The 15,268-nt window shown below is 44.5% G+C and overlaps 1 protein-coding gene across 13 annotated transcripts in view; it reads right to left on the reverse strand.

Annotated features, from left to right (window-relative positions):
- The window catches only part of RBFOX3 (RNA binding fox-1 homolog 3), a 1,004,344-nt gene that overhangs the window by 19,602 nt on the left and 969,474 nt on the right, over nucleotides 1-15,268 (reverse strand). For 11 of the 13 annotated variants that reach the window (XM_069076075.1, XM_069076070.1, XM_069076073.1 and 8 more), the window contains 4 exons: nucleotides 13,506-13,643; nucleotides 11,474-11,527; nucleotides 10,281-10,373; nucleotides 7,134-7,194 (listed from right to left, as the gene is read on the reverse strand). In XM_069076075.1, the coding sequence (XP_068932176.1) occupies nucleotides 7,134-7,194; nucleotides 10,281-10,373; nucleotides 11,474-11,527; nucleotides 13,506-13,643 (346 nt within the window). The remainder of the gene's footprint in view (nucleotides 1-7,133; nucleotides 7,195-10,280; nucleotides 10,374-11,473; nucleotides 11,528-13,505; nucleotides 13,644-15,268) is intronic. The other 2 variants (XM_069076077.1, XM_069076079.1) reach the window with 1 other exon arrangement.

Genomic DNA, 15,268 nt, shown 5'->3' on the forward strand with positions numbered 1-15,268 from the left:
AGAGAGAGAGAGAGAGAGAGAGAGAGAGAGAGAGAGAGAGAGAGAGAAAGAGACAGAGAGACAGAGACAGAGAGAGACGGAGAGAGAGACAGACAGAGAGACAGAGAGACAGAGAAAGAGAGAGACAGAGAGAGACAGAGAGAGAGAGACAGAGAGAGAGAGAGAGACAGAGAGAGACAGAGAGACAGAGAGACAGAGAGAGAGAGAGAGAGAAGGAAAGAAAAAGAGAAAGAAAGGGAATCATATTCATTGAAGTCTGCCCTTGACAGACCACATATAGAGTATTCTGTTCTGTTTTGGGTGGAAGAACAGAAGAACAATGACAAGTGGCAGTGCACCCAGATGATCAAAATGAAGAGGGGACTTGAAATCATGACAGATGAGGATGAGTTGAAAGAAATAGGAATGTTTAGCCTGAAGAAGCAAAGACTCGGGTGGGGACATGACAATTATTTTCTAGTATTTGAAGGGCTGTCATATGAAAGAAAAATTAGATTTACTTTGCTTGATCCCAGAGGACAGAACTAAGAGCATTAGGTAGTAGTTACAGAGAGGCAGATCTTGGCTGCATAGAGGGAAAAACTTGCTCATAATTAGAGTTGTCCAAAAGCGGAATAGGCGGACTGCAGGGGTGGTAAGCTCCCCATTTCAAAATGAGGTTAGGTAACCCTTTGTGTATGTAATGTACAGAGGGGGCTCTTAAGGCTTTGGCTAGGCTGGATGATCTGTGAGGTTCCATTTAATTCTGAGATTTCATTTTGCGATTCTATTAAATTAAAACTCCTTTGGAATGGAAAATAAACTGAATTAACACGTGATTCAGCTTGATGGCTTCAAGATGGGAAGAGTGGAGAAGTTCCCTGGGGTTGCACAGCCTTTTTTTTTTTTTAGGTGCTCATTTCCTCCTCCTTGGATTTCCCCTCATCTAGCCTCTAGGCTCATCTAGGTCTCCTCTCTTCAGCACCTTGCACAACTCCAGAGATCCTTTTTCTTTTCAGCTCCTGAATGAGAAGGGTCCTCATTCCCTTGGTAGGACTAAAGTTCACAGGAGAAAAGCTGCCCAGAGCCTCTGATAATAATGAGAAGAATTGACGACCCTGTTCTTCCCCATTTAAAGTCAAGAACTCTATGAACTGTGAATTAGTGACCTAACTGGGAATAGAACCTGGCTTACTTTCAAGACTTTCAAACCCAGGTCCTGGAAGGCAAACTGATCGTAAGGAATTCATACAGATCCTTCAGGAAAGAACATCTTGAACCTGATTATTACAAAGGCCCATCACTTTGTTACACCATCAGCCACATTTTCTAATGTCCATCCCATTTCAGGTCTGAAACTTATTTCAGGAATACCTATATTTTTTTATGGGAAAATTGTAGGAAGTCAGAGTATTCTTGTTAGAAAGAAATATTCCATCTCTTGAGAAAAGAAAAAGCTTCTTAATGGAGTTACTAAAAAATGGGAAAGGACAGCCAGTGGTACAGAGGATAGATTAGAGTTCAAATCTGGCACACAAAGGCTGTGTGACCCTAGATAAATCATTTAACCCTATGACTCTTCCTGACCCCAACATGACTGAAAAATCAATGGGAGGTATTGTGGTAAGGTAATTAGAGTGACAGGAAGACCTGAGGCTAAATCACATCTCAGAGGCTAAATAGCTGTGTGACTTTGGGCAAGTCACTTAAGCTCTCTAAGCTTCAATGTCCATATCTGTCAAATGGAGATAATAATAGTGCCTACCTCATAGGGTTGTTTGTGAGAACCAAATGAGATAATGTAGAAAAAAGCACTTTATAAACCTTAAGTTACTAGATAAATGTGAGCTCTCATCATGATCATCACTGTTGTCAGCAGTGTAACAGGGCCAGTGGCATGAAGGTCAAATCTTGCCCCTTTCTCCACCCTCTTTCCCCTTCTCACACATTCTCTATTGGGGCCAGCCCAAAATGAGTGAAAGAGAAACTTGGCCCTTCCTATCAGAGGAATGGGTGAAGGAGACACTTGGCCCTTCCTGTCAGAGTTCTCATACAGCACTTCTGCTTCTGTCTGGTGCCTTTCTTCTCTACCTATTGTTACTTATAATGCACGAAATGTCTCTCAGGAAGCCATTTGTAAACCAGATCCTGAACACTGTATTAGAAAGAACCTTTGGATGATCCAGTCCAACTTACTCTTTTCATTGACCCCCAAAGTAAGGTCTAGGAAGAGGGAGGGGAGAGACTTACCCAAAGACCCATAGCAGTTTAGTGGCAATGCCGTGGCTAGAACTTGTTTCCTTATTTCTAGTGCATACATAGGCCCTAAATCAGCTTATATAGGTGTTTTCCCAATTCTTACTCAAAAACAGGATTGCTTGCATTTTAAAACCCATTCATTTGCTTTCATAGACAAATATGATCTTTTTTTCTGTTGAAGATTTCTGGAGATGAGTTTTGCTCTTGTAGATGGAGGCAAAAGTCACCACAGAGTCAAGGATGAGCAAAGCGACATGTGCTGCATCTTATCAGCAGGGTCTCCAGAGAACATAGTGCCTTCTACATTGGAATAGCTTTAAAAGAAATCATATTCTAGGACATGCCAACGAATAAATTTAGGTGAAGTTGTTACTGTTACAAAGACATATGGTGATTTTTGTCTGACCTGATTGGTCTCAATCATTAAAAGCCCTGATTTAATCTTTCATGGATAGACTGCCTTCTGTTTTGTGTTTTTTTTCCCCCCAGAGTTTTAAAACCCTATTCAATTTCATCCAGAAACTAGATGAAACCTGGAGAGCCCTCATGTGGTTAGTGAGCCACCTAATAATTTTAAAAATTTTATTTTTATTTTTTCCCTTGTTGGATCTGTGATTTCACTAATGTGGGTACTACCTCCCATAGTGCAGATTACAATCCTTACGTCAGCCCATCTTAGAACACTCTTGTCCACATTCTCCTATAAATCCTGCACAGGAGGAGTACACACCATTCGGGGGGAGGAGGCTCCTAGAGCTCCTGACATTGTGTGGGTCCTAATGGGCTGTGCTGGCTGTCCAACATGGGTGTTCAGAAAGGGGTGTAACTGGACCCAGAGTAAGGAAGATCTGAGTTTAAATCCTGCATTAGACATACACTATCTGGGTGACTCTAGACAATTCATTTAACATCTCTAGGCCTCAATTTTCTCATCTGTAAAATGAGTAGGCTGGATTGATGACATCTGTGGTCCCTTCCAGTTCAAAATCTATGATTGCACAATTCATCAATTAGCCCTGGCTCTCACTGTCTCCCCCGTCCTCCCCCCGCCCGCCCCAGTCAGATATTTCTCTGATGGTGTCTTTTATGCTGATTTTCCTGTATAATTCTTTGTAATGTTTTGTAGCCTACTCACACCCACCAGATGTTTGTTCATTGCTCTTTGTGTGATGCTTATGTTCCTTGTTTCGGGGAAACTATAATGGTATGGTATCCTTAAACTGTAAGTATCTAATCCTAACCCAAACCCACATTTTCCCTGGAATTCCTAACACCTTCACCTAAGCCAATCCTTTCATCATTATTACACCAGCAGAAACTGAAATGGTTGGAGACACAACTGGTCTTTCCTACAGTCGCAGAGAAATTGATTCGACAGTCACAGGACACACCCCTGAATGGGCCTCAGCAACTGAATCCTTAGCGTTAAGTTTTGTTGATCACAGGGGGATTTGGTGAGAATGTGTGTACAGCAAGCAGTCAGCACCACAAAACCAAACCAAACAAAACCTTACATCCTGTTGGCTTGCCTGTAAATAGCCCAGATTATTAGCTATTTGATGGGTGAAGAGCTTAAAGGGACATCTAGCGGCATCGGTGTTTTAGAGGGTGCCAAACTTGATAGGAGACAACAATGTGTTGGGCAGTCGAAAAATCTAGTGTGGGCTTAGTGCACAGTAACTGAAGTACACCTTCCAGAAAGAAGCAGGGCACAGTCCTGCTGTTTTCTGCCTCGCCTCGAGCTGGCTGCCTCTACAATGCTCTACAGTTTAACAAGACCATTAGGTAGAACAAGGCTTCTTAAACATTTTCCACTCCCCTTTCCCTCCTCTTCTTGGTAGCTTTGTTGGCATTGCGTGGCCTGAGGGTGTGTGCAGTACAAAGTGTGTATGCTTTGTGTTCAGAACCCAGAGGGCAATTGTTGTGTGATGCAACAGGGGCGAGTGCTGCCAGAAACACCTCAAATTCATTAGGAGTTTAATTTTAAATTAAATGTTGGTTGTTGTGCATTACTGTTTTTTTTTTTAAATTTTTTTTTTTTAAAGCAATCAGGGTTAAGTAACTTGCTCAAGGTTACACGGCCAGTTATTTCTGGGTGTGGTGCTGAGTATCTGAGCCCGATTTGATCTAGGTCATCCCAACACTGGAGCCTGTGCTCTTACTCGCTGTGCTACCTGGCCGCCCCTGTTGTGCATTACTGTTGCCAAAATTTTCATGACTCCATATGAGGTGGACACTCATAGTTTAAGAAGTGCTGCAGCAGGGAACATCTGGATAAACAGAGAATGACCCAGGAGGTTGTAGTCTATACCACAGAAGGATAAATGGAAAGACCTAGGAATGTTTATCCTCAAGAAGAGTTGGGGTGTTCATAAGTTTGTATGGAGTTATAACAGCTGTCTTCAAGTGTTTGAAGGGCTGTGGAGGAGGGATTAGATTGACTGCTTAACCTCAGAGGGAAGAACTAGAAGCAATGGGTATAAGTTGCCAAGAGGCCAATTTAGGCTTCATGTCAGGAAAAACCATCTAACAATTAGAGCCATCCCAAAGGGGAATGGGCTGCCTTATGAGATAGAAGTATTGATGTTCAGTCATTTTCAACTCTTCATGTCCCAGTTTGGGATTTTCTTGGCAAAGATACAGGAGTCGTTTGCCATTTCCTTCTCCAGCTCATTTTACAGATGAGAGCAAAAAGACTAAAAGGGCTAAGTGACCTGCCCAGGGCCAACTAGTAGTGCCTGAGGCCAGATTTGAATTTAGAAAGAGGGCATCTTCCGTCTAGGCTCTGTGTACTGTGCCACCTAACTGCTCCACAGCACCACCTAGCTGCTTTGAGTTCCCTCTCAATTCAGGTCTTCAAGCAGAAGCTAGCTGGACATCCCGTTGTTGAGTATGTGGTGGAAGGGATTTGCTTTCAGGTATGGGTTGAACTAGGTGGTCTCTGACTGTCCCTTCTAACACAAAACCTCTGTCATCTCCATGCTCTCTTGAAGGATATATTTCTTACTGGGAATGTGAAAAACATAACAGAAGCAAAGCAAGGACTTGTGGGGTAGAATTAAGAAAGTCTAAGTAATCAGGTGACCTGCCTTGTCCAAAAGAATTATGTTCAAAACAAGTTTCTGTAATTAAAATAAAAAATTCTTCTTTTTTGTTATAAAAATCAGCTGGGTGAATCACTTGGGGGACTCTGACATCTGAGGAGTCAGGTGACCTGATTTGACATGCAAATGATAGCTTAGCAAATTAAATCATAGATGGCTCCATAGCATTGTCCTCAGTTTCCTTTAATTTCAGATAATTAATTTTGACACATGGGAGAGAACTGGAAAGGGTGCCCCAAACATCGATTGGTTCACCAGCCTCACAAGAATAAGTCACTTTGGGGGTGTATTGGTTTTATTAGTCCTTTCCTTGACACACACACACACACACACACACACACACACACACACATACGGAATCACTACCTTTTCAACTATGAAAGACCCTGACCTCAACATATACAAATAGTATATTTGTATACTAAACCACCTTTTATTAGAAAGGGTACTAGACCGGCAGTCAGAAAACCTGAGTACTGCTTCCAGTTCTGCCACAAACTTAAGCAAATTATTTAATTTATCTGGATCTCAGCTTTCTCATCTGGAAAATGGATAACAGAATCTTCAGAATTCCTTTCAATGCTATGAACATGGTTTCTCCTCCAAAATGACACAGTGGAAAGAGGGTTGGCATCGAGTCAGAAGACCTGAGTTCTAATCCCTACTTTTCTGCTTAATATCTATGTGATGTTGAGCAAATAAATCTATCTCTCTGGACCCCAGTTTCTTCATTTATAAAATGAGGAGTTGAACCACCTGCTTTCTTAAGCTTTTTTTTCTTGCTATGTAAATGCAACTTCTTTTAAGTAATGATGACAAAAATGTTACCAAAACAATATTGCAGAATACAAGAATATATATTTATATAATAAATAAAATGTATATCACATATAATATATAAGTATATATATTTATTATTTATAACAATATATACTTAATTTTAGTAATGAGGTTAAAGGTTATAGATAGAGGGGATCTCTCCAAAACACCAGGGGATATAGGGAAGGCATGGGAACAAGAGATTTGTCCAAATAGTAGAGATCCCCCTATCATTCCTATATTGTGACTTTAATGTCAATTTAATTATCTTATAGAACTCATCATTTATTTCCTCCTCCTGGCAAGGCAGTCTATAATATAATCCTATTGTAGAATCATAGATTTAGAACTGGAAGGGAATTTGGATGTTATTTAGTCTAATCCCCTCATTTTGTGGGTAAGAAAATGGAGGCCTAGAGAGGCTAAGTGACTTGCCTAGGGTCATTCAGCTAGTAAGTGTTTGAAACCAGACTTGAACTCAGGTCTACCCCTCTCCAGACCCAGCACTCTTATCTACCTGCTGCCTTCAAGTCATACAGCTGGAAGGTAACAGAATAAGAATTTGAACCTAGATACCCTTGACTGCAATTCCAATGCTCTTTCTACTATGTCACACTGCTTATCTAGTAATGCATTTATAATTCTATGCAAAATGGGAATTTACCTTAGATTAACTTCCCCTCAGATACATTTATACATGTGATACTCTTTCATTTTGATATTGTTCACTGTCTATACATGTTTGGGAAAATTCCAGTGGCCCTGCTTTAGGATGGACCCTCTGATGACCCTCTTCCGGCCTGAAAAGAGAGAGCTGAGAGGACAATGTAGGCTAGACTACTATTTTATAGATATGAAAACCAGGTCCTTTTCAGGCAGCATAGTAGATTCCCAACCTTCCCTGGAAGCCTGAGCCAGAGCAGAATGGCCATCCCACCCTCACCTGGACCTCCACATTATCTGCCACCTTACCATTTGTGTAGGGATTCGTGGTCTTCTTGTTGGTCATAACCCGGGCTGTGGCGTTATTTACCTGCCCAGAGAGAGAGAGAGGGTGGGCTGAGCATTAGCACCCTCCCTTGGTCCCTCCTTGGCCCCTGTGAGCTGCCACTGCCTTCAATAAGAAGTCTTGAAGTTCAGGGAGTTGACTGGGTTGACTGCTGTAGGCAGTCTCAGGAATAGCAGGATAGAAGGAGGCATGGGAAGCTTAGCCACTGTCCTTTGCCAGTGTCCCATGTCCAATCCCATTCATCCAGACCCTCCTGCCAAAACTGTCCAGACCCTGGTTCCCAGACTGTTATCTCTTCCCAGGCTCATCCAACCCTCTTCCTTCCCTGAGTGTTAGTTAGTTCCTCAAATGTTCCTTGTGGGGACCTAAACCCTAGACATGGTCACCCAGGAAGTTGTTCTGTCCTGAACCATAACCTCTCACCTCCATCAGTAGCTCATGGTAGAGCCAACTCAACTCAATTAAAATCAATTCAATTCAACAAACTAAGGGCCTAGCACCATAGGTCTCTGCCACCAAGTGGTATGCAGAACCCCATAGTGACTGGTGTCCAGACCATCAGGCCAGTCAAAACATCATACTTTCCTCCTTCCCTCATCTCTAGTCCCAATGACCTGCTGAGGGCTCAGCTGGGTCACCTTCCTTGCCCTTCCCTCCCCACACCTCCCTTCCAACAGCAGGTTATACAAATTCACTTTTAGGCAGGACTCTCCAATGGTGCTCTCGGCCCCTGTTCCATTGATCAGCCTCTGCTAGACTCCACAGGCTTGAAAGGGGGAAGCCCTCCCTAGTCCTCCTCATATTCCCTCGGTGTCATGCTTGCTCTTCACAGTGCTAGAGATTTCACTGCCTGTGATCAGCAACCAGAATCTACATCCGCCGAAATGCACCCACCCCAACCTTGTGGGCAGTGACCAGAACTATAGAGCAGGGTGTCTCTTGGGACCCCACAGAGACAGAGGGAGGCCATTCCCAGAATGGTTGTGAAGGGGAAAGGGGCATATGGGAGACAAGTGGAGGATATATACTGTTTTAACTTTGTACATGAGGGAAAGAGGTAGTGGGGTCCCCAGTGCCTGGATGTTCTGTTAAATGATCTAGCCTCCTAGTCCTGCCCAGTAGGGTGGAGAGGACATTTCCTAGAGACCCGAGCTACAGGGCCAAGGGGATCTAGGCAGAGTTTAGGAAAAAGGAAGGAAATTCATCTTTTAGGGAAAGTTTAGTGAGAGCAGAGTGATCTACCACAGAGAAAGTAGGATTATTAGATAGATTATATGGGACTTCAGTGGAAAATAATACAGAGAGGCAGAAAAATTAAAGTCTGACCCTCCTGCTCCCCTACATATGCACATATTTTATAGGTGTGTTTTTTTTTTTTTTAAAGCAATCAGGGTTAAGTAACTTGCTCAAGGTTACACGGCCAGTTATTTCTGGGTGTGGTGCTGAGTATCTGAGCCTGGATTTGATCCGGGTCATCCCAACACTGGATCCAGTGCTCTTACTCGCTGAGCCACCTGGCCACCCCTAAGCAATTGGGGTTAAGTAACTTGCTCAAGGTTACACGGCCAGGTGTTTCTGGGTGGGTGCTAAGTGTCTGAGCCCGGGATTCGATCTCCAGGTCTTCTCAACACTGGAGCCGGTGCTCTTACTCGCTGTGCTACCTGGCCGCCCCTATAGGTGTGTTTTTAGTCCTCATTTATAGAGCATTTTCTTCTATCTTGCCTGACTCAAAATTTTTAAACCCTGAATCTTTTTTTTCCCTTTCATTCTTTCCTTTCTGTTCTTTCCATTTCCAGCTGCCCTGACTCAAGCTCAGGGGCTTGGAGTCTAACGCATTCCTTGGATGCTGGCCTGAGAAGGACGCAGGGATCCACAGTCAGTGGCACAGGCCCCTACTTCTCAACACTGGGACTTTCCTAATCGGGACTCTCTTTCTTTCCTCATCCAGAGCAGAGGAGGATTTCAGAAGAGGAGGAGCAGTAGATGGGAACAATGTGGTTATGCTAACTTAGACAAACTGAATTCATTCATTGCTCCTACCTTGCTTGGTCCTCCTTGACCTGGGCCCAGTCTGTAATTCCTTGCCCTACTATGGTGTCTAGTCACCAGCTCACAAGTTCCCCATTATTTTTAGCACCAGTACAGAAAACAAAATCAAACCAATCCAAATGACCAGAACCACACACAGAGGAAGCATGCATCCCGGGACCCGGCTCTCTGTGCCCCAAATCAGGGAGGGGGGATGGGTGGTCTATAGCAGTTCTCCCACCACCCCCATTCTGACAATTTGTGCCAGCTTATGCATGTGCTCAGTGCTATACACTGAAGCTATTTCAACAAGGGTTGAAAATTGGTGGGAGGAATGGAGAAGAAGGGAGCCACTGAGATGGCAAGAGGCTATAGGACATATATAGGGAAAGGAGGAGGAGGGGGGATAGAAGAAGGCCAGAGAAGGAAATTGCCTTTGGGTGGTGAGAGATTCAGCAGAAGGTTGAAGGGCTGCCTGTGAAAGAGGCGGGGGATAGGGAGCAGGGAGCAGAGGTTCAGCTGAACTCAGCCCTTCCTCTTGGATGCTATTCTGTTCTGCCCCACCCAAGTAACCAGTCAGTGGCCCTGAGGAGCTGGGGGAAGGTGGTATCAGAGGATCAGCTGAGAAGACTCTAGCTCCAAACTGTTGCCCCTATCCCCAAGCTCGTCAAAGCCAAAATTTCCAGGAATTCTACCAGCTCAGAGTTGCCCCTTGGATCCTACTTCTGAAACCAGTCTGGGAATGTTTCCTCCTTTACTTCAGGGAATAGAATGGGGGAGTAAGAGACATTCCTGTCTGTCCCCAAAGAAGGGATGGAGGAGCATGGGACTGGACTGGAAACCATGACTAATTCTGGATTCCTTAGTCCCTCCCAAGCTCCCCCTTCTCTGCCGCCCTTTAAATCAGGGGAAAGAACCTGTGGCCAAAAATCCTACCGTAGTGCTACTGTCTGCCAGGCCCTGCTAGAAGCAGCTGTGGGAAGATGAGAGGACCCAAAGTTCTGGGGTGAGAGGGGGGACACAGAGAGACGGGTATAACGCAGAGAGGGCATCCTGGCCCCTCGTTACACTTATCTGAGCACCTCTATTTTCCGTCCCTCTACGATTGTCCCATTCAGCTTCTCTCGTGCTCGGTCAGCATCTGTGCTAGTTTCAAAAGTTACAAACCCAAATCCCTGTGAGCAGAGGAGAAGGACAGACATGGAAAGAAAGACACAGGATGAGAAAAAAGGAAAAAAAAAGGAAGGGGAGGCAGGGATGAGGGAAGAGGGAGAGGGTGACAGGGAGGGAGAAAGAAAGAGAGAGAAAGAGAGAGAAAGAGAGGGGGGTGAGTCAGGAGAGTTGATAGGAGAGACTCAGGCTGCTGAACTGCAGAAAAAGGTCTAGTTTAAATGCCACCATCACACACAGAGAAGGCTAAGGGCACCAGGCTCTGGGCAGCAGCTGCAGAATTTGTCCTTCCTCAGCTGTCCCTCCTTGGTACCAAGGGTGGCCCACAAGAGGGGCAGAAGCTACCAGAGGGATATTAACCTGGTGAGGGGCTAGAGGTGCCTGCCTTGCCCCCTCTTGGAAAGATGCTGGAGTGAGTGGAGGGAGGGGCAGAGGGTCTGAGGGCTGGGGAGAGCTGAAGCCAGGACTTCTGGTCAGAGCCCCCTGGGCTGGGCACCTCTCCCCAACCTCGATCCCAGAAGGCTCAGCCTTCCCCAGTTCTCCAAGTCCCCCTTTCCCTTGCCAGCTTTAGATGGGTACCTTTGTGCATCAGCCCCTGTGGATGAACCTTACCCATTCCCAACCCTGGTGCCCATGATGCCCAGGTAATCCCACCTCCACTGAGAAGTTCCCCAAGCCAAAGCCAGGGACAGGCATGTGGGGACAGGATGCTGGTGGGGACAAGATGCTGGTTGATCCAACACTGGGGGTGGGGGAAGAGAGGTATAGGGGGGAAAAAGGGGACACAAACAGAATAGCAGCAAGTGTTCCCAAGGGGTAGGCAGAGGTCCTGTCGCTTTTAGAAAGGAAGAAGCAGCAGCAACACAGACAGCTTGGGGGAAGGTGGGAAGAGGGGAGGGGGTTGCAGGATGAGGAGGAGGAGGAGGTCAGGATTGCAGGGAAGAGGTGTGAGTCAGGAAGAGCAGGGAATACAAGCACCCGTGTTGCTCAGGGGTCCTCGGGCTCGAAGCTCTCCAGGAAGGAAACGCACATTTCACACGTTAGCCTGGTGGGACCGTTACAGCTGGGTTCGCTGTAATGATGGCGGCGTCTGGGCAGCACCCACCTTGGAGCCCCGTTCGTTAAAAATGATCTCCACGTCTAAAATTTTTCCGAATTGCTGGAGAGAGAGGAGAGAAGAGGGAACAAATTGAGAAGGCTCATCTTCTCCTGAGATGCCTTTGAAGTGTTCACCCTGAAACCTCTCAGTCCTTGTTTGGATCAAAGAGGCAGGAGAAGTCTTTCTTTCAACTGAAATACTTCACCCATCTGCTACCAGTTCTCATAATTCTTTTAACAGGAATAATACCTTTTATAATTAGGGAGGCAATATATGGGCATAATTCACACCAGGAACTCCTCTTACCTTGGGGATGGTAGGGTCCAGACCTACCAATGTGCTTCTGGAAGCAAGTCACCTCTTCTTCCTTGCTTTTATTTCCTAATAAGGCTAGGTAGGCTATGTGGAGCTGGTGGAGGTCTCAGCTATAAAGCAGTAAAGCTCATACTCATTTATACTAAAATGTGAATGACTGATACCAGATCATTTCCTAGAAGACGTTTACTATTTTTACTATATAATTTGTTCTTGTATTTTATACAGCATTTTAGAGACAGGGGTTGGATTACCACAGTTCAGTACTTTTAAAAATCACAAATCTAGAGCTTCAAGGGGCCTCAGTGGTCATTTAGTCCAAGTTCATTATTTTACAGACAAGGAAATAGAGGCCTTGGGAGATTAAGTGACTTGACTAAGGTCACACAGGTAGGATGCATCCATGCCACCTTCTATAATTTGAAGTTGAATGGAGTCCACTCAGGGTAGCAACAGTGACACCTTGATGCCCACAGTGTAATTGAATTGTCACTCAGAGGAGTATCCTGCTTAAGGTACATAGTAAGGTAAATAGTAATGATGAAAATAATAAGTAGTACTATAGTAAATGTACATAGTAAGATAAATAGTAATGACAAAAATAATAAATGGTACTATAGTAATAATATAGTATGATAATAATAATAAAAATAACTGTAGGAATAATAGTAATAATAGCTGACAGTTATATGACACTTTAAGATTTTTAAAATACTTCAAAGACATTATCTCATTTGAGCTTCATAACAGTTAGCAGGTACTATGATAGTATTATCACCATTCTCCTGATGTAAGAACAGAGACCCAAAATGTTTATCCAAGGTCAAACAGCAGGGTAAAGTGAAGCTAGAGAATGAATCTCCTAGTTGTCTTTCTGATTGGGTTACGTTACCCCGTCTTGTCAAGCTAGTGCCTTGAGCAGGGCCTCTTCTCTGGTGATGAAACCAGGAGGACCAGGGAAGAATCCACTTTTGAACTGCCTTGAGAAGGAGGGAGGAAAGTGGAAGGTGGGGAGAGGGGAGGAAGAGCATGAAGAGGCAAGTCAGTCTGCCAGAAACCTACCTGCCTTCTTTGCCTTAGGGAAAAAATGGTAGCTGGAGAAACAGAGTGTACCAATCATAGCTAGGGGAAAAGGCTTTTGGGAACCTGGAGGGTCCAAGAAGAGAGGAAGAGTGGGCACAATAACAATAAGTAATGATTTCCTCAAAACTCTTTGAGGTAACAGCACAAGTTTATTATCATTCTTTTTAAAAAAATGCAGATGAGGAAACTGAGACATAGAGAGACAACTATATAGTTGTAAACTAAGGCAAGTGTAGTAACTGAGATGATGAATTTAAGGAACAAAAGCTGGCACTTTGAATGAAGCTTCCTTGTTTTGCTTCTTACACAATCCCAAGGAGTGAGAAGGGAAAGAAGGGAAAGGCCATGTGGGAAGATCCTTGTGGGGATTTCCAGGGGTCTCTGAGGCTAATGTAATCCAATATCCAACAGGAGGCAGGCCTAGAAGAGGGGGGCGAGGATGAGGAAAAGGAAGATGGGAGATGTCCTGATGTGCCTACATGTGGACTCTTTTCCCCTCTTTCTTGATAAAGGATTCTCTGGTTTTCAGTACAAGTAAATGAAGGTGGGAAGGGGAGGGAAGTTAGGGATGGGGAGTAGGCTGAGGGGTTGTAGAAGGAAGACGGGGGGGGGGGAGGGGTGTTGGGATGAGCACACTCACCCCGAACATTTGCCGTAGATCAGGATCCCTGAACCGGAAGGGGATGTTGGAGACGTGTAATCTCTTGGGCTGCTGCTTGTCTGTGTTCTCTGAGGAATGTAGCTGTTGGCTGTCTGTCTGTGCAGCTTCATCTGTTTGCTAGGGAGACAGAACAGAAGGCCAGTGAGATGCCCTTAGCACCTGTTGCTATGGCAAAGTGGAAGGCTGCTTCAGAGAGGGCATCTTGGCATCTCGAGCTTACCATGTCCAAAACAGAACTATCTTTTCCCTCCAAAGTCACCTCTCTTCTGAATTTCCCAATTTTGGTTGAAGGTCCAACCTCCTCAATATATTTAGTCAGGTCCAGACCTAACTGCATTCTTTCACTTTGGGCATTTCCTGCTGCTCCACTCTCCAACTGGACCTCCTGACCCCAGGACCTGGAGGAGCTGTGCTGGGACTGGGCTGTCCTTATGGATGACTTCCCAATATACCTAGTTGGCAAGGCCTGTCTGTGCTCTTTTATCCTGGCCCATAAGTACTCTCCTCCCCCCCAGCTTTCCACGTCTGGCTCTGTGAACTATAATAATCAAATCAACATTACCATTGTTTCTGTAGGGGACTTGTCAACTGATTGATCCATTATTCCATTCACCATCTTTGTGACTTCCAAGACCAAAATACCCTTCCTGGCCACCACTCCCCCAACTGGTCTCTCCCTAACAGAACAAAAGCTCCTTGAGGGCAGGTATTGTCTTGCATTTTGTATCTCCAGCTGTCAGCATAGTGCCTAGAACATAACTGCCTTTTCATTCATTCATTCATTCACTCGCTACACATATCCACATCTTTTCATTTCTACCTCCATAGCAACTCTCCACTCAGGTAATGACTATTTTAGCTCAGGCCCTCACCATCTTTCACCTGGACTATTGCAATAGTCTCTTAATTGGTCTCTCTGCTTCAAGTATCTCTCCATTCAAAACGTCCTTCAAATAGCTGCCAAAGTGATTTTACTAAAGTGCAGGGCTGACCACCTCTCTCCTCCACTCAATAAATTCCAGTGACTATTACTTTGAAGATCAAATAAAAACTCATGTCACTTAAAGCCTTTAACAATGGCCTCAGCCTATCTTTCCAGCCTTATTACACATGACCCCTCTTCACCAATACTATGGTCCAGAGAAGCGTTCTTGTTCTATATACATGGTATTCCCTTTCTCTTTTCATTGGATGTTTCCCCAGGACTTCTCATCTCTGTCACATAGAATGCCTAGTTTTCTTCTGTATGATACCTTTCCTGATTCCCCTTGAGACTAGTGCCTTGACTTCAAATTGTATTTACTTGTCTATATACATGTTCTCTCTCCAGCGAGACCATAAATTCCTTGAAGGGAGAGATGTTACTCCTTTTGTGTCTGTATCCCTAGCATAGGTGCTAGGGCACAGTGTCTGGCATTTAATAAACACTTGTTGATTGAGTGTTCTCCAAACTCTCAGGATCTCTGGGTTAGACCTCTACCTGAACCTTTGGAATTCTCCTGCCTTTTAGAGTGGGGAGGAATTGGAGATCAGATCTTTCCAACCAACTCCTCTTTTCTCCTAAAGCTTGCCCCCTCCCCCTTATATTCCTGCTCTGAATCATGTAAGAAATTGGGATCAGAACTCAAGAAGCTTAGTTAATTAAAAGAGAATGAAGAGGCATAATAACCCCCCATTCCCTCTATATACATACACCTAAGCTTCTGTCCCCCCTTCATTCTGTTTCTATCTTGCAAGCACAA

Source organism: Petaurus breviceps, unplaced genomic scaffold (assembly GCF_028583685.1).
Source record: "Petaurus breviceps papuanus isolate PSGF00001 unplaced genomic scaffold, PetGlider_PUasm1.0 90925, whole genome shotgun sequence".
NCBI classification, from domain to species: Eukaryota; Metazoa; Chordata; class Mammalia; order Diprotodontia; family Petauridae; genus Petaurus; species Petaurus breviceps.